Below are 19,730 nucleotides of genomic sequence, written 5' to 3'. Positions count from 1 at the left end.
CCACCCATCGATTCTCCTATACATCCACCCATCCATCCATTCTCCTGTCCATCCACCCATCCATCCATCCACCCACCCATCCATTCTCCTATCCACCCATCCATCCACCCACCCATCCATTCTCCTATCCACCCATCCATCCATCCTCCCATCCATACACCCTTCCAAAGTCCACTTTATTTAAAAATCTATTATTAATTTTATTTTTTTTTCTATAAATGCAAATTTCAGATCCTGTTCGCTTCCCTTAACTCTAATTCTAGTTCAAATTCGAGAATAAATGGCGTTCTCAGTACTGTTCTGAATGACACTCAACCCTGAGACATGCTACACGCCTCTGTCTCTGCGTATTTATGATTACTGATGATTTGTTTCTGACAATAGAAGCAAAACAGACGTCAGAGGGAAAAATTCTTTTTATTTATGGATGTAAACCTTTGAGTAGTGGTTTGTTGTGTTCTCTCACCCCCTGTTTTTGTTCTGCATGTATTTCATTGTCTTTCTAGGTGATAAATATCATTAACGCAGCGCAGGAGAGCAGTCCTGTGACAGTAGCGGAAGCTCTGGATCGTGTTCTGGAGATTCTGAGGACCACTGAACTCTACTCACCCCAGCTGGCCTCGAAAGAGGATGATCCCCACACCAATGACCTGGTGGGGGGGCTCATGTGTGTAAGTCAACAATTCACCTTTTATTCTTAAAGGTGCTTATTTTATTTTATTTTAGCATTAACCCTATATTTGATTTCTTTTCAATTTATTGTAAACCCTATTTTATTTGATTTTATTCATATTACTGTATTACTAACCTTATATTTTTATTTTATATTTATTTAAATTGCTAAACCTAATTCTTTTTTCTCCTGTTTATTAATTGCTTTATTTCATTCCATACTTGTATTCAAAAGAGCAAGAAAATCCATCATATGATTCCTGTTTGGAACTAAATGACACAAAGGGCTACAAGTTAACTTACACCCACATGATTCACAGAAATAACCTCAAAATACTCATCAAACACATGCAGTCAAAGACATCATAAAGAGTACCGATCAATATTAAACAGTCGGGAAATAACTGATTTTTCTGTACACAAACAAATCTAGACCAAATTTTTCAACAGAGAATCATGATTACGGGAGAAATTTAGACATGCTCTGCCAGGAAGCATGATGTTATATACAGCATGTGACTGCATGTCAGTGGCAGTCAGTAGATGTGAATGCTCTTGTTTTTGTGGCACAGATACATTGAGCTTCATGCTGCCTGGCACAGGCTGTTTCACAGTTAGCCAGCAGTCTGTGACGACAGTGCCGTGCTTGTTTACACAGCAGTCTCGCTCGCCCTTTAAAAGAGACCTATTATTAAACCAGATTTAAAATGTTTTAGACGAGAAAATAGTTTGTACAAACCTCTGAAAGAGGCTTCAAACAGAGACATCTGGTGATGCAAAGAGGCGGTTTGCCAAAGCAAACAGTGAAGCTCAAATGATCTGCTTCCTGATATAGCTGGATACAAATACCAATAATTTTTAACAGGGTTTACTTCTTGGCTGCAGACATGACTTAGGAGATTGTCAGTTAGCAGGGTTCCCACCATGCTAAAAAACTTGGGAATATCAGGGGTTCTCAAATGTTTTAGGCCAGGAAAGGTCACAGAAATTAATAAAATGTTGAGTTATTCAATCTTGCATATTTTCTTTTCTAGAAATAAGTTAGATACCTGATCACGAACCTGGAGGAAAAAAGGGAATTAGCATATGATTTCTGAAAGACACTGAACACTGAAATCATGATGCTGACAATATTTTTTTTGTACTATATTTTTGATCATTCGACCCCAAACCTACGGACGGGTGGTGTAGTTCTGAATCATTAAAAACGCAAAATAACTACAAAGCCAGATTCAGGGCGCTTCCTTTCATAATGTCATTTTTCTCTGTTACATAAAGGTCAAGCGGATGCGATGCACAAATCTCAAGAGTTCAAATGACCTTTTTGGTGGGTGACCTTTTGAGGGAGAGGTCAGAGGTCAACCATAGAGTGAAATATCCAAGTTGAGACAGTGCAGCTGTGGCCTGTGATCATTACAGACGGGATGTGTGTGTGTGTCATATTTATACTTGTACAGTTCTATTATCCTACGCCTGCAACATCTCAGACAGAGTTTGTTTTAAGTACTGGATGAGTCTCTTTGAATCTGGATCTGTTTTCTGTGTGTTTAATATCCTGCAGGCCTGATAAATGGCTTTTCTCATGAGAGCATGCAAGCGCGAGTGAATTATGGGTAGTGTGGTAGTGCTGTGCTTAAGTGTGTTGTTATGATTATGTTGGCTGGAAACGATATTTTGGCTTCCTCGAGTCTTTTTCTCTTTCATTTCAGTCAGATATATTTTTCTTCATTTCAGGATGGACTCAGAAGGCTCTCTGGGAATGAGTATGTCTTCTCCAAAAGTGCATTACACAGTAAGTTCCATCCCTGAAAGTTATTATTGATATAATACAGATTGGATTAAATGTTGGATGCCGTCAAATCAAATCTAAATAAATGATTTCAACCTATTTACCTTCCTGGTAGGATGAAGGATGTAATTTAAAATATAAACAGCACTTAATTAAGCACTTATATATAAAGTACTTAATTATGCAGTTAGTTAAAAGTTTTTGACTTAAAGCCGTTTAAAGCAGGGTGATTGTCTGCAAATAAAACTACAATTATTTAAATAAAGATTAAATATAATATAAATATTAGATTAAAAACTTCAACTAAATGCACTAATGCACTAAAATTGTTAACCTCAAATAAACAAAATTTAAACAAAAACAAAATATATAAATAAAATAAAATAATTAAATAAACATTTTAATAAATAAATACATGACAAAAATACAGACTGAAATTACTGAAAGGTAAACTAAAATGAAAATAGAATAGAAATACTAGAGTAATAGAATAATAAAAATACATGACATAAAGTAAATTTAAATAAAATGTAAAAAATTAAACAGAATAATCTAAAACTGAAATTAAAAAAAGTACAGTCCAGACATTGTAAAAAAAAAAAAAAAAATGTGAAGGTAATTAGCAAAATTATTACAAATTAAACTTAAATTACACAGAACTAAAGCTTAAATTAAAGTGGAAATACATTAAATAAGTAATAACAAAATGATTGATAAAATTAAACTTCATAATGAAAACTGAAAATATTAAATTTAAATCTGATTTAAAATATTAAGAAAAACATATCACCACTAGGTTAAAGTATCTGAAATGTTTTTGTGTCTTTTTGCCATGTCTTATCATGACATTGAACATTTTGCCATCACCCATTTAACCTTCAGATATGAGTCAGAGTCAGCTGGCAGTGCCTGTCCCGTTAAACGACATCCCGTCCTCCATCGCAGAGCTGCTCAGTGAGGAGGAATGCTGGGAATTCAATATCCTGGAGCTGGAAGCAGCTACTCACAAGAGGTACCAGAAAGCACAACGTTTCATTGTGTAAAACCTGTTGTTAAATGGGAAGTGTTCTGATTCTTGTGTGTGTGTGTGTGTGTGTGCAGGCCGCTCTCATACCTGGGGCTGAAGATCTTCTCTGCGTTTGGTGTGTGTGAGTTTCTGAACTGCACAGAGGCCACGTTGCGCTCGTGGCTGCAGGTGATCGAGGCTAATTACCACGCGTCCAACTCCTACCACAACTCAACACACGCGGCTGACGTCCTGCATGCCACGGCCTACTTCCTGCGCAAGGACAGAGTCAAGGTAACCCTGACAACCAATCACAATACAGAAATGTCTCAGTTTGTACTTTGTTCAAAAATTACAACTTTATCCAAAGGTAATAAAAGACTTTTAGAACAGCCTGCTGTAATTGCTTTTAATGAAGGATTTATTAAGAATTATTTTGTCTACTTGTTTTGATCATTCATCAGGCCTGAGTTTTAATGCTCAATCAATCATTCAAAAGTATGGTTAATATTGTTGTAAATTTGTAAATAAATATTTTGTTATATGTGACCTTGGACCACAAAACCAGTCATAAGGGTGAATTTTATATTGACCCTTCTGCATATTGCTAATCAAAAAAGTTTTGATATATTTATGTACAAAATATCTCCACTGATCTTTACTTAATGTCCTAATGATTTTTGGCATAATTTTGACACATACAATTTATTTTTGCTACAAATATATTCTAGCGAAAATATGATATTAAATAAATGTAAAATGTTATTTAAATTAGAAACATATGTTATAATTCAGTTATAAATAAATGTATTTTATCAAAATTATCCAGAATGAATGTACAAATAGGGCTCCTTGACAAAAATATTTGAGCGGGCCATATGACCAAAACGTATTTAAATTTATTTAAAGATAGCAATATATATTAATAATCTAATTTAAAAAAAAAAAAAAAAAAAACAGCATAGTCCTCACATTAAAATTCATATGATTGTGATTATTGTATTTTCATGATGATAGAAAGTCCAAATCGAAACCGTATTTTCAATTAATTGTACGGCCCTATATACAAGGCTGTAGTGTTGTCAAAAGACCCGTTGGTACCAACTTGGGACTAAAAAAATCACAGTAGCAGGTTTTGTTTATTACCGGTGGTAGCGAGTACCCGGTCAACCCGGTTCTTGACCCATACGGCTCTATGATTTCCACGTTTGGTTTAGACATTGTGCCAGAAATATATTACTATTATTTACAATTACGTATGTGACTACGACCACTACTGTTTCAAAAAAATGTATAAAACTTTGTTTTTTAAGAAATAATTAAACACTGTTTCTCCCATCTTTTAATTTTAATAGTAAATACTTTTTGCGTACCAAAAAATTAAATGTGTTTAAATTTCATTAATTAAAAAACAATTGGGTGAAACTGGTTTACTGTTTTTCATACTTTTATTACTTGTGGAAAAACTTGAAACAGAATTTTAAATAAGTAAAGAATGGCATTGGGTTTTGTTTGACTTTATTAATAAAAATAATGTGTTTTTAATTGTCATGTTTTTGTGTTTGATTGTGGTACCAAAATTGGTACAGAAAACCATGGATTTTGACTGAAACTAATTATACATTTATGTAAATGCCGTAAATATTTATTTTTATATTCAAATACTAAATACATGTGTTAACATTTTTAACTAAATCCTTTTTAATATTAATATTTAACTTTAAAGTTTTGTATTTAACTGTAACGTCCAAATATTTATTAAAAATCACTTTAGTTAATAAAAGAAAATAACAAATGAATGTTAATGCTATATATGTTAATCCATGCAAATTATTAATATATATTAATATATATATATATATATATATATATATATATATATATATATATATATATATATATATATATATATATATATATATATATATATATATATATATATATATATATATATATATAAATAAATAAATAATTTGCATGGATTAACATATAGCATTATCTATTGATAAAGCCAATTAAGTTACCAAGTTATTGGCTGATGCTGTTAATCTCATAAAACTCACTAATACTGAGCCAACCTAAACAATTTTGAGTTACGTCTAAACCTTATGTGCTGTGTTTTCAGGGAAGTCTTGACCAGTTGGATGAAGTAGCAGCGCTGTTGGCAGCGACGGTCCACGACGTTGACCACCCGGGCCGTACCAACTCATTCCTGTGTAACGCAGGCAGTGAGCTGGCCATTCTGTACAACGACACGGCCGTCCTGGAGAGTCACCATGCTGCTCTAGCCTTCCAGCTTACTGTACGAGACAGCAAGTGCAACATCTTCAAAAACATGGAAAGGTATCAGCATCAGCTAACTCACGCTTTTCACACGACTCGCACTGATCCAGCGCTAAACCGTCTTAACCTCTCCACATTCAGGACTCAGTTTCGAACCCTACGGCAGGCCATAATAGACATGGTGCTGGCGACAGAAATGACGCGACACTTCGAACACGTCAATAAGTTTGTGAACAGCATCAACAAACCCATGAGTGCCATTGAGGAGACGAGCTCCAATGTAAGACACACAATACTGTCTTTACCTCACGAGTGCAGTCTAACCAGTGCAGATCTGTGTGTGTTACAGAGTGAAGGCAGTGATTGTGAGGGTCAGGCCAGTATTCGCAACTCTCCTGAGAATCGCCTGCTAATTAAACGAATGCTGATTAAATGTGCCGATGTGGCCAATCCCTGCAGACCTCTGGAGCTCTGCATCGAATGGGCCGGTCGCATTTCAGAGGAATACTTTGCTCAGGTAAAAACATTCAGTTACGATTGCACTCACCTGCTTGCAATGTATTTTACATTTTATTGTTCATTTAACAATATTAAAATGATGTATTTGTTACGGGAAACGGTGTTTGTGAAGTATTAAACCGCAAAAAAAAATAATTTATAGAAATTATTTAAATATTTTTTGTTTTTGTAGTTAAAACATTAATTAAAAAAAAAATTAAAAAAATATTAATATTCAACGACTGTTTAAAATTCTAAATTATTTTAATATTATAATTTTAATATTACTTTTTAGTTTGAAATATCTTTTATATTATGTCGATTATATATTTACTTATAATTAACTCAAAAATGTTTGAAATCAAAAATGTAGATTTTTTGTTAAAATTATGTGCATGAATTTATTTATTAAATTGTATTTGATACAACATACACAAACATTTTTTTAACAACTGTTTAAATTCAATATACAACATTTTAATATTAATGTGTCATTTTAATAATTCCTTAAAATTTACTAAAAAAAACATTTTTTTAAATTGAAAAAGACAGTTAAGATGGCACAGTTATTTACTAATGCTATTAATCACAAAATGGCCAAATAATGACAGATAAAATTGGTCAGTTACTAAACTGATGTTAATAAAATAAAGATATTTTTACAATAATTTGTCTTTCTGTATTTGCAATCTCTTTCTTTGGCTAGACTGATGAGGAGAAACGACAGGGTTTGCCGGTTGTCATGCCAGTGTTTGACCGTAATACCTGCAGCATTCCTAAATCCCAGATCTCATTTATCGACTATTTCATCACGGACATGTTTGATGCCTGGGATGGTAAATATACTCACACTCGCACGCACTTTACATAATACTCAAAAATGTTGTATCTTAGTATTTATTTTTTGACATTTTCTTTCAGCCCCATAGCAGTGTTACTTTAGTATCATACTCTTAATGTTTGAAGTAGTTTTTATTTTTATATTATAGCTTTATTAATTTGTGAATATAAAAATATTTTTAAGTTAATATTTTATTTCAGTTATCGTTATTTTAATACAAACTGCGTAAGAACTGCATAAGAAATATATCCTTGGCAGCTATTTATTATATTTTATTTTATTTTAAATTAAGCAAAGATTTGTCACACAAAACAAGCACTCAGAAGATAGACAAAAGGTTTATTTTTAAATCATGTATTGCTCTGCTGTTGCAAGAAATTATATTGAACTCGTTTGTTAGAGCTTGCCTTAAGATTGCTGTAATAAGTATGATTTTTATTTTGCCTACAAAATCATTGTGAATGTGAAACATTTGACTCAGCTCTCCAACAAATCCAGAGCAAAAATCAGTAGAAAAATGATCATTCTAATACAAAGTAATGAGGAAGCATTTTGTGTTTGGGAGAGAGACAGAGAGAGAGAATATTTTCCCAGGCATCTTTCGACTCATCTGGTTCTCCTAAAAGAGATGAAATGGTCCATTAGCAGCAGTAGATGTTGGACCGGAGGGGTTGAGAACGGGAGGGGGGTTAGATGGTTGCTGAGAGGTTGTGATAATGTTATGCAGCGGTTGTGCTGATTGTGGCGAGTTTTGGAAACTTTAGGTTCTGTGTTTCCCACTGAGCCGAACCCCAGAGAATAAACCTGCTTACTGTCAACACACAACAGCCGTGATGTCACGGAAACTTTAAAAATGGTGGAGAGGGGCAGGGGGTGAGTGTGTGTGTGTATGTGAGAGAGAGAAAGAATGTGCATCTGTGTGTGTGTGTCTTTGATTTCCGTAGTCTGGGGTCAGGATGCAGTGAAGCAGAATCTCTTGAGCTCTCCGCAGATTTAGTTCCCAAGGTCACGATCAGGCCAGTTTATCATAGAGGAGTGTGTGTGTGTGTGTGTGTGTGTGTGCGCGTGTGTGTGTGCATGCGTGTGCGTGTGTGTGTGTGTGTGACAGATTCAGCAGGGGGCACTGAAAACATCCTCAAGAGGATGAACCAGAAATCTGAGAGTGTGTGCATATGTGTGAACATTGAAATTGCCATATTTACACTCGTGCTAACAACACGTACACTCAGCCGTCTGTAGTCAGTCTGCCAGAAACCAGTGCAGCAGAACAGATGGTGAGATGAGGAAGAAAAACATTAGAATTATCAACATTTGCTTACTGTTACATAACAGATTGATAGATAGATAGATAGGTATAGATACACACACACACAAATAGTTTACTTTTGTCATTATTATTAATATTATTTTATTATCATGCTATTGCCTATTGGTCATTTCCTATGGCTAATTTCCTCTCTCTCTCTAACTCTCCCGATTTTAGTTTTTGTTTCTTCTATTATGGTATTACATCTATATAACTATTGTTTATTTCCTATAGCTAATTTCCCTTTCTTTCTCAGCTTTTGCCAGTTTGCCAGGTCTCATGGAGCATTTGGCGGAGAACTACAAATACTGGAAGAACTTGGACGAGATGCAATGTAAAAGCTTACGGCCGCCGCCTCCTCTGTGACCCTCGTGACTCTCTTACCTTCGAGGTCAGAGGTCAGAGGTCATGTCGTGAATGTAGCATCTCTACCCAGCCTCAAAGTTTCCGTCCAGCGAACATAGATCAGCAGCCCTGTTTCCCCCCCCGACGACGCTCCACCCCTAGCGACAATCGCATGGCGACGAGGGTAACAGTCAAACGACAAAACGAATGCACTTTATCAGCATACAGTCCTCTTCCAGCATCTTTTCACTTTCTTCTCTTTTAAAATCCTTCTGTACTCCCAGATGTTTTTAATGATTTCCGGACAGTGATTTTTTTTTTTTTTAATACTCGGCACAAGAAGACTGATCTTAGTCCAGTAGAGGACCGTATATAATATATGTCCTCGTATTTGGAACTGAAACGTGAGGTCTGTGCCCGTACATGTCTAACATTAACAAGTGACGTGGAATCACAGATCCAAATGCCAACAGGCCTTTATTTGGAAGACCAAAAAGGACCCAGTAGCTAGCCCTGAGGCACACCACATTCGATTTGTTCAAATTCAACATGGATGGAGGTGATTTCCTGGTTAACTAAAGGAATAATAATGGAACATTTGACGTAATGTTGTTGGCAGAAGAAAATGTCAAGTTGCCAAAACGGATTAAATGAAGACACGTTTGTATTCGGAGGATGAATCGGTGTTGACCGGCACTGAACGCGATTCGGTGTGTGAGAATGTAAAAAAAAAAAAAAAAAAACTGCGACGGATCAGCCGATTGCGGGCCGTCGTTATTCCGGCACTTTCTGTATCAGAACGACTCAAGCCTTTCTCAGACTCCAAGGACTGGTGTGTAGTAATCAATAATTTTGATATAAATAGCCGATAATAACAAAGAATATATTTCTCAGAAACACTGTATATCCAGACACATACTGTAATAACGTGAAGCTTGATGAAAGAGCGAGTGTGTTTATGTTACCGTGTGCTTAGTCATGAATGTATTGGCATATTTTGTACATTTTACACGTAACAGTTAACATTCCTGTTTCACACAGCGGTCAACATGAGATGTAACATTCCCTAATCTTCAGAGTTATACTGTATGTCCAGCACAGCCTCGTGGCGAGACCACCGATACGGTTGGGATCGCACGTCTTTTAAGTGTTACACCGTTTTCAAGTATTATTTATTTACAAAAGAGCTCGGCTGTATATCGCCGTCAGATTCTTTTACTATAGACACGCATCACGGCCGAGCTTCAGACGCTCACCTTTCACAGGCCAAAACCCCGCGCCAGAGGTGCGTTTATAATCAAACACCATGATGAGTTTCAAACAGATGTTCGGCTGAAGCCGTCTCGACTGGAAAAGCACCTCGAAATCTGTCGCGCGAGACATTTTTGTTTTCAAACGCGGCTGTTGGGTGTCGTTTCGTTATTTGCGCGCCTCGTTTTTTTATACCGGGGGGACGTTTGGAAAAGCGTCCGAATCGAATTGGCTCGCAGACAGACTTGGGTGGAATTTGTGAAAGGTCTATATTCGGTCGACGTTCTGCCTGTTTATTCGTAACTTGGCCTTCGCGGCGAGCGTTCTAGAACGCCGGAGAGAGTTCTGACACGTTCTAAACGCGGTGACATCATAATGACAGGCGGTTCTGGCGCGCGTCACGAAGGCAGATGCTTTCCACGACGTCCTTGTGAGACGGCGGTGGTTGTTTTTGTTGTTCTTGGGTTGGCAGGGCATCACAGCGAGTGTTTTTAGGTGCTCCAGACAGCATTGTGCGGTTAAAGGTATGCGGTGCACATTCAGCAGCTCGCAGGGTTTTGATTTTTCCTCTTTCCTGTTCTCTCATCCTTCCTGATTCTATCTGTTTCCCTCCCTTTTTTCTTTTTGCTTTAATGTGGTCACAAGGGCAGAACGGGGCTTTTGGTAGCCTGTATATGTATAACATATAGCCTACTTTTGAAGCCTGTGTATGTAATGTATTATATAAAGGATTCTTAATGCATTATAAAGTTAGGATCAGTGGGTATCAGCTAATATTAAGATTTTCAAATCATGTAGCAAACAATATCAGGGATTCCTTTTTTAAATAAAAAATGACTTTTTTATATAAATATTGCAATGCTACCATTATGGTTTAACACATGAAATTCGAGTTACGATTAAGGCGTCGTGCTATTTAAAGGTTAAAATTAAATAAGCACTATAATGCATTGCAAATATGGTTGTTTATGCACAAGTATTTAAAAGTAAATTATTATGTGAATGCACTAAGAATTCCTTTATAGTATACTATATATGCATGCTCAATAGAGATTATACTGGTGCTTTGTGACCCATTTAGCCATTTCTTTGGAGCTCTACAGATAGGAATGCTGCAGTGCAAATGATGGCGGATGCTCTTGTCTCCCTCTAGTGGTGAATGTAGAGATCCACACACGTTATTGAACTCAGTTGATGCTGTTACATAGTTGTTTTACATAACTATGAAATAAGAAGTATCAAAGAGCTTGTGTTTGTTCGTTTCTTAGGAGAAATTGTTTTGTTAATATTTTTAATGCATGTTACCTAAAGTATTTTGGAATCAAAAAAAGTGCAACAAACAGCTTCTCATAACACTCATAACAACAAACGCTTGGACACACTACTGAAAAAAAATACATATATATATATATATATATATATATATATATATATATATATATTGCAGTCAAATAAATTACATTTTAAATTATTTTCTAATATAAAATTATATTTTATATAATTATATATTTTTAGAAAATAAATGCAGCCTTGCTGAGCACTTTAAAAATATTTTTTAATTCATATTTTTTTCTGAAGTGTTTATAAATAGTGTATTTACAAACAGCATTTTTACGTTTATTTTATTCAGTTTTACACATATTGCATTAAGTTTCAATGACCACTAAATTCTAAAACATGAAAAAATCGCTAATATTTTTCTGGACAGCTTCTAAATAGCGCATTTAAAAATTTCTTTACAAGCAGAACATTGGTTCGATTTATTTTTATTCATATGTTGCGTTAAAAAGTTTCGATGGCTATCATTCTAAAATACAAAAACGTTGTGTGTCCAAACGTTCACTGTTAGAAAGCACAAATGCGCTCTTTACGGAGAGGATGGCTCTCGTTTTAGTGGTTCTCTGTACGTCACTGCCAGTCCTGACATCCTGTAGAGCAAAACGATTTCTTTTCCTTTTTTTTTCTATTCTACATTCCAGCTCATCTCGTATCTGTACTGATTGAACAGAGGCCAGTGGAGATTTGACTCCTCTCAGACCAGTCTGGATTTGCTCTGATCCCGGCTTCGAGATAAAGCCATACGACATTTTAGAACGAATCACTGAAGTGCAAGTCAAAAGATGATGTATCTATTCCCTCTTTTCCTGTCCTCCACCCTGCTCGTCCTCTCTCTTCCTGCCTTTCTGCATTGTCCCGCTTCGCCACCAAACATTATTGCATTCTGACAAACAGGGTTTTTAGGTAACTTCAAGTACAAACGTAATCGCGGGGGAAACCTTTTTTATCTCAGATGTTTTGATTATGAATTTATACGGACTCTTTTACAGATATCAATATGAATAAGAGCGAATATCCGGGGTTCATGCCTTAATCTCTATTATAAATTGCTCCTCGTTTGCTTCCATCAGTCAACACTGATGACGATCTTGGTCATAAACTTGATTTGAAGTACAGATTGTTTCATTCCAGAGCTCCACCGTAATATTACCTTTTGATTTGTGGTTTGTTGAAGATTTGTTTAAAAGAACAGTCTGGCTTCAGAAAGTTTCATCAGTAGCATTTGGAGCATGATGTTGATTACCATAGAAAACTATTTTGACTCGTCCCTCTTTTATTTTATTTTAATTCAATTTATTTATCATATTTAAAAAGCAAACATAGTAGCTACGGCGGTTTATTTGAAAGTTCCAGATGACTTAAAATCAGAAATGAAAATATGCATAACGACTAACTATTGTTATTTTTATGTCTGTATGTCGTGGTGGCTTTTATTGTTTAATGTCACCGTTTCACTCAGTTTTATGGATTTTGTGAGGTGTCCTTGAGTGCCATGAGAGGCACCTATAAATAATGTATAATAATTATCATAACTCAAGCGTTTCAAAAAATTGTGCTCAGGAGAAAGCAATATGATAAAAAAAAAATGACACTGGAAACTTACAATGAAATACTGACCGACCAAAAAGCATGATTAATAATTAGTCTGGATTCCTATGATGCTTCAGTAGATTCAAAGATATAGTGTTTAGTCTTTTTTTATATTCAATATTAAAAGTATTTTATTTTTTTAAAAAGCTAATAGTGTGCCTAACAGTTCCAGTGGGTTTAAAACCATAAAATAAATGTATAATTTAAAAAAGTAATTTATACTAGTGTTAAATCTGTAAAGGTAAAAATGTCACAAGATTAGGTTTTTGAAAATGTAAGCTCGCTGCTCTAAATTATGACGATTGGTGATATTTATATGTTAACGATATTAATTAGTTGTTTACAAGCAGCCATTCAGTCTATGAATCACATCTACGCATATCTGAGAAATTATCATAAGATCAAATTTAGGTTTCTGTTTGTTTTCTTTTTTTTGTACAGTAATAAAAAAGAGACGAGTCAATATGTTGCCATCAACGCTGTGGAGAGCCAGAACATTTACTTGGAGATGGTTACAGTTGGACCCATCACGTTGAGGTTTTATTTCAGATTTAAGCGGACTTTTATCTTCTTGCATCTTCATCTTAATAGAGGCAGACTCGCTCAGGCTCACGGGAAGCGCACGTGCTTTGTTCATTATTTGTCGTAAAAAAAACAACCTTTCAGCTACCTAAAGTATTAAACGTCCTTAGCGTAATTACGCCACGTCCATCATCAAATCCGAACAGTTTGGAATCTTTTTAAAGCGTCGCCCGTCACGCATCACCCTCACGATCAAAGGGCTCCCTAAAAGCAGACCGTGATGACCTCACGACGACATCATAACCCGGGGGCGTGAACTGAACCGTCGAGTGAGGATTTTGTGCCAATTACTGTATTTTTTTGCAGCACAGGGGACGATCTCCAGCGTCACACCTCGTGCAAATGTAGATAAATCATTTTTTATTGAACAAATACGTCGGCGAGAGAAAAAAACGGTTTGTTTCGGTTAGACGATTACAGTTTAATGTATTGCCGGTTGTTTTTCTTCATTGTTTACTTCTGTCTCTGCATCTGCTGTTGTTTGGAGATGGCACTTCAGCTCTGAAACTATTTTGAGAAACACGACAAAAATAATAAAAAATTGCAATAAAGTGGTTTTAATTGAATTTCTAGTCACACCAAGCTCCATTCGGTCTTTTTGTCAGTTAGAAGAAACACATAAGCATACATTAAAAAAAAAAAAAAAAAATCAGATAACTCTTTACTATCTTAGTTTCATTTGTTTACATTAGTTACCAACCAAAAATAATCTATACCTGAACATTATTACTGTATTGTTATATTTTTTATTTGTAGTTTTTTCAGTGCTGTCAACCAATAAACGGCATCCAAAATGTTTTTGTTCACATGTGTATATTTATTATGTATATATAAATGCACACATACATTTAATAATAGTGTTACGTTTATAAATTAAATGTATTTATGTAGGATATAATTCATATGAATGTAAATACACATGCAAACACATTTCAATATATATGCTGTACGTGTGTGTATTTATATATGCATAATAAATGCACACATTTATAAACGAAACCTTTTATTTTGGATGGAATTAATCGTTTGACGGCACTAATAATTTTTAGTTTTATCTATGTAAAATTAATTTTAAAATTAAAATTAATATTTTATCTACTAAAATAATATTAACCATATTTATAACAAAAGAGACTTTATCGAAAAGCGTTATCATTGCACTTTAAAAACAAAAATTTAAAATGACATAAAAACACTTTCATCACAATATACACACTGTTAAACACGTTCAATATAAGAGACTGATTTCATAAAACCGTTAAATTAAAATGGCAACATCATACAGAAACAATGTGAAGTTAAAACACTGATCTGACCAAGTTTGCAGATGGTTAGTAAGGCAAAGAAAGGTGTTTGTTTGGATTTAAACCATGAAAGAGGCTTCGGGCTTCAGAGATGAGATGGCTTCGAAGATCGGCTCACAGTTCCTGGATTTCCTCGAGTTTCTGGAAGACGGCGAGACTGCGGAGTTGAGACTGTAACTCTCCATCCTTCCAGATGATGAGCAGATGATCGGTGGAGCAGGTGACCAGACCCTTCTCCTTAAAACTCAGAAACATCTGCAACACGAGACACGGTGTAAAAACAACCCTGAAAAAGCCCCGAACCAACATGTAAAATAAAGACTAATTTACACTTCAAATGCTGCTTTAACACCAAAAAAATATATCGTTTAAAAAGAAAACTAAAACGCTGAGTGAAACGTGATGTTATGTAGCTGAAGAGCTGTATTCAGTAGACTGAAGGCCATGTTTTTATCAGTGGTTGTATGTGACCTTGGCATCACTGGAGCCGACCCTAACAGCGACAGGAACTACAGCATTCTTACACTTTATACACACAACTAATAATAGAAGTGTATATCACTAGATGGGCTCTCTATTCCCCTCTTTTCCTGTGCTCCACCCCTCTCATCCCCTCTTCCTGTCTTTTAGTTAAAAAAGCCACTGTGGCTCCAACAAGAGAAAGGATATATTATACACATATACATATATATATATATATATATACATATATATATATATATATATATATATATATATATATATATATATATATATATATATATATATATATATATATATATACATATATACATACATATATATATATATATATGCATGCATGTGTGTGTGTGTGTGTGTATATATATATTGTGTGTGTGTATATATATATATATATATATATATATATATATATATATATATATATATTTTTTTTTTTTTTTTTTTTTTTTTTTTTGGCTGCTTTAAAGGCCTTAAACAATAAAACCCACTTTTATGGCAGTGTTGCTAACTTAGCAATTTTGTTTCTACATTTAGCAACTTTTCAAACTACCCCAGCATTTTTTTAGCAACAACTTTAGCAATTTTTACACTGTATCCGGCAACTTTTATAAACCTTTGAGAAGTGACTCAGCCGCTAAAAAAGACACACATTTTCCATCCAAATTTGCCCAAGATGCCTGGCTGCTATTTGCACGTGTTCAATGTAATGACAATAATTTAATAACTGTTAATTTATGATATAATTTGTCAGTAGCACCTGTTAATCAGTTAGTACACTGTACGAAAAATAGAAAAGATATAGGTAATTTTCCAGGACATTATCCATTATTCGTTACCCACTGTAACCTAAAAACACAATATTTAATTCAAAATGCAGGTAAAAAAACAATACGTAAAATGAATTCATATTAACATATCAGATTGTCAAGAATGTGTAGTGTTTACTAGGTGTTTAATAATGCAGTGTATTTAAAGCTACAGCTACTTATATTTTAATATTACATTATGCATGTTATTTTACATGTTAACTATTTTTTTTCTGAGATTCGATGTCCAAATTCGCAATCGTTATTTCGCAATGACAAATGGTCCGTCCTTTTCTTAGCTTTCTCTGAAAATCATTTGGCAGCACTGCTTGCAAGCGTCCTGGTGAACACAGTAGGTCTTAAGTGAAAGCAAACAGCTGAGAAAGAAAACACATGGGACATTATATTGGAGCTGGGCAGCTCTTAAAGTGACAGCAGCCTATTTCCGCCGTGTCATTCATCTTAATGACAAAAGAGAGAAACTCACTCGGTGCTCTTGACTTAATCAACTTATTTTAAAGTAACTTGTGATATATACATAATTGCTATGAAAAAAATTGCACACACCGCTTCATAAAATACAGATTGAACCGCTGATGGCAGATAGATTATTCTGACAATGTCTTTAATACTTTTCTGGGCCTTGACACTGACACTTCATTACTTGGCAGTCAACAGGACGGTCACAAAAAAGACAAAACTTCTTTTTTTGAACGAACTCGCTATGCATATCGAAATCGCACTGAGATAAGCCATAATAAAACTCCCTGAAGCTGATTGAACACATGCAATACGGCTTAATAACATAATGCTAATGTGATGGGTGTGCTGGTGAGACTCAGAGATCAATGCGTAAGTTGACTTCTATGTAGATCACATCCTTCACTCTGTCAGTACATTTAATCAAACCTCAGGTCCTGCTTCATCCAGGATCAATGTCTCCTAATAGCACACCGTTTCTACACACTAAAATCGAAAGCTTTCATCTAAAACCAGTTCATAAAACTAGGCCGAGAAATCCCACTACTTGGGGAAAAAAAAGCGCCTGCATCCGTGAGTTTATGTCAGGTGATCTCCCTATCGTACCTGCACAGCTCCAGAGTGACCAATCAGATCGCCGATCAGCTCCAGCGAGCGCAGACTAGGGACTTCTGGGATCTTCTTGGCAGGAGGGCCTGTTTGCTTACTGGACCTGCCGAAAGTGCCGAACATCCCAAAAAAGCCTGAAAGAGAAAAATCGGAATCGTAGTAATTGCGCAGAAATTATCCAAAAAGCATCTGTTTTTAGAGACGTGTTACTTTTTTAAAAAAAAAAATAACAATGTGGGGTCAGTAAGATTTATACTTATTTACCAAGGATTTCTGAAGGATCATGGGACACTGGAGTAATGATGCAGATAATTCTGCTTTACGTCACAGGAATAAATTACATTTCAAACTAAATTGAAATAGAAAACAATTGTTTAAAATTTTAATAATGTTTCGTAATATTATTGATTTTACTATATATTTTTAATCAAATAAATGCAGCCTTGATTAACATAACTTTTTCAATATTATTAAAATTATTAAATATATATATTTAAATATATATATATTTTATTTTATATTAAATAATTATTACATATTTTTAAAAAGTTAAAATACGCTTAAATAAATTACCGGAATTATTACTAATATTAATAGCAATTAAAGAACATCAGAACATTCTGATGTCAAAAGTTATTTTTTAATTTAATTGTCATTTAGGAAATGGTTTTACAGCAGCTGGACTGAACCCCACATACACACACACACACACACACACACACACTCACACACACACACACACACACACACACACACTCACACAACACACACACACACACACACTCACACAAACACACAAACACACTCACACTAACGCACTCACACACACACACACACACACACACACACACACACACACACTCACACACACACACACTCACAATCACTCACACTCACACTCACACAAACACACACACATCCTCTACACATGAGGGCAAAATAAATGATGATGTGGCAACATCTGGACCAATTTCAGAAAGAGGACAAGAATGCGGGAAGGAAGGATGTGGGTTGTGATGGAAAGAGGAAATGGTGAGAAGAAGGCATTGGAGAGATAAAAGGGATGGATGGAAAGACTGCTGCTCACCTGAAGAGGCGGGTTCGGCGGGCAGGGGGAGGTCCTGTAGCTCCCACATCCTCACACTACCGTCCTCAGAGCACGACATCAGGCGCCTGCAGCACAAACAGACAACCTGGCTTTACTCAGGAGCGTCACACAGGAGTGTTTGGAGGGGTTCTCTGGATGCGTTTCATACCCGTCCTCCTGCAGCATGGTGTGTAAGACATTGGAGTCATGGGCGATCTTCCTGTACGCCACCACACTCTTCATCAACACATTAAACACATACAGACCACTGCCTACAGCCGCCACTATATACTGAGACAGAGATATAACTGTGTAAGGAAAATATGCATGGTATAAATCATTTATAAGATATACAGACAGATTAATATAATTGCAATTTTTTTGAAAGACGTCTCTTCAGCTCTCCAAGGTTGCCTTCATTAGAATAAAAAGCTAATATTGTGACATTTTATTACAAGCTAAAACACTTGATATGCTTAAATATGTTTTGAAATGTAATTTATTCTCGTGACGCAAAGCTGGATTTTCTGCGTCATTACTCCAGTGTCACTTTAGAAATCATTCTGATCAGCTGATTTAATGCTAATATTTATTACTATCAATGTTGAAAATAGCTGTGCCGCTTTTATTTTGGAAAATAAATTGGGGATTAATGAATGAATAGAAGATCCTCGAGAACAGCGTTTCGGTTTTCACAAAAATAGGAAGCCGAAAATGGTTTTCAACATTTATAATGGTAATAAAATATTTATTTCTCTTCGGCACATGTGACCCTGGAGCACAAAAGCAGCCTGAAGTCACTGGGATATATTTATAGTAATAGCCAAAAAGACGTGTGTGGTTCAAAAGGATTGGTTTTTTATTTTTACCATCCAAAAATCATTAGGTAAAGATCAGGTTCCAAATATATGCAAATATATAAAAACTTGATTTCTGATTAGTAATACGCATTGCTAAGATCTTAATTTTTCTCAACCTTTAAATTTTAGCACCCATAGGGTCCAGATGTTCAAATAGTTGTAGCTCCGCCTACTGTCCTAACAAACCATATATCACTGGGAAGCATATCAAATAATTTATCAATTTATTCAGCTTTCAGCTACTGTATAAACCTCAAGTGACCCAAGATTTCTGAAGAATCACTAAAGCAATGATGCTAAATTTCAAAACGCACTAAAACATAAAGTAGTTATTTCTAGAGTAATTACTCTTTTTATTTATTTTAACAGCCTTGGTGAGCAGAAGAGACTTTTTACGAAAACACAAAAAAGCTTAATTATTCCGCTGCTTTATAATGTATATATAACGGATGATTTATAACGGAAGCTCGTTTTCATACCTCTCCGTCTGAGCTCAAGTGTTGAATAGATCTCTCGATCTGTTTCAGCTTGACCTCTGATTGGCTGTCTCCCGGCGGCTCCTCCCACAGGATGTGCTCATACGCCTGGATCGTCCAATCC

General features: G+C 35.2%; 2 protein-coding genes across 5 annotated transcripts in view; one reads left to right on the top strand and one right to left on the bottom strand.

The window, feature by feature from the left end:
- The window catches only part of pde8b (phosphodiesterase 8B), a 40,568-nt gene extending 31,742 nt beyond the window's left edge, over window positions 1-8,826 (top strand). For 3 of the 4 annotated variants that reach the window (XM_043234299.1, XM_043234298.1, XM_043234300.1), the window contains exons 14-22: window positions 507-671; window positions 2,407-2,464; window positions 3,344-3,473; window positions 3,563-3,761; window positions 5,593-5,810; window positions 5,892-6,030; window positions 6,100-6,267; window positions 6,955-7,084; window positions 8,652-8,826. In XM_043234299.1, the coding sequence (XP_043090234.1) occupies window positions 507-671; window positions 2,407-2,464; window positions 3,344-3,473; window positions 3,563-3,761; window positions 5,593-5,810; window positions 5,892-6,030; window positions 6,100-6,267; window positions 6,955-7,084; window positions 8,652-8,761 (1,317 nt within the window). In that variant the 3' untranslated portion in view covers window positions 8,762-8,826. Of the gene's footprint in view, window positions 1-506; window positions 672-2,406; window positions 2,465-3,343; window positions 3,474-3,562; window positions 3,762-5,592; window positions 5,811-5,891; window positions 6,031-6,099; window positions 6,268-6,954; window positions 7,085-8,651 lie in introns of those variants that run through there. The other variant, XR_006250403.1, reaches the window with a different exon arrangement.
- A 5,751-nt stretch (window positions 8,827-14,577) lies between these two features.
- Window positions 14,578-19,730, bottom strand: part of wdr41 (WD repeat domain 41) — a 10,487-nt gene continuing 5,334 nt past the window's right edge. Inside the window, exons 9-13 of the mRNA XM_043234428.1 lie at window positions 19,610-19,730; window positions 18,440-18,561; window positions 18,271-18,356; window positions 17,181-17,317; window positions 14,578-15,060 (exon numbers count right to left, since the gene is read on the bottom strand). The exon at window positions 19,610-19,730 is cut by the window's right edge and continues 55 nt beyond it. Coding sequence (XP_043090363.1) covers window positions 14,920-15,060; window positions 17,181-17,317; window positions 18,271-18,356; window positions 18,440-18,561; window positions 19,610-19,730 — 607 coding nt within the window. The 3' untranslated portion in view covers window positions 14,578-14,919. The remainder of the gene's footprint in view (window positions 15,061-17,180; window positions 17,318-18,270; window positions 18,357-18,439; window positions 18,562-19,609) is intronic.

Source organism: Puntigrus tetrazona, unplaced genomic scaffold (assembly GCF_018831695.1).
Source record: "Puntigrus tetrazona isolate hp1 unplaced genomic scaffold, ASM1883169v1 S000001111, whole genome shotgun sequence".
Lineage (NCBI taxonomy): Eukaryota > Metazoa > Chordata > Actinopteri > Cypriniformes > Cyprinidae > Puntigrus > Puntigrus tetrazona.
Note: the sequence above shows the minus strand (reverse complement) of the source record. Positions and strands in the feature narration are given on the sequence as shown.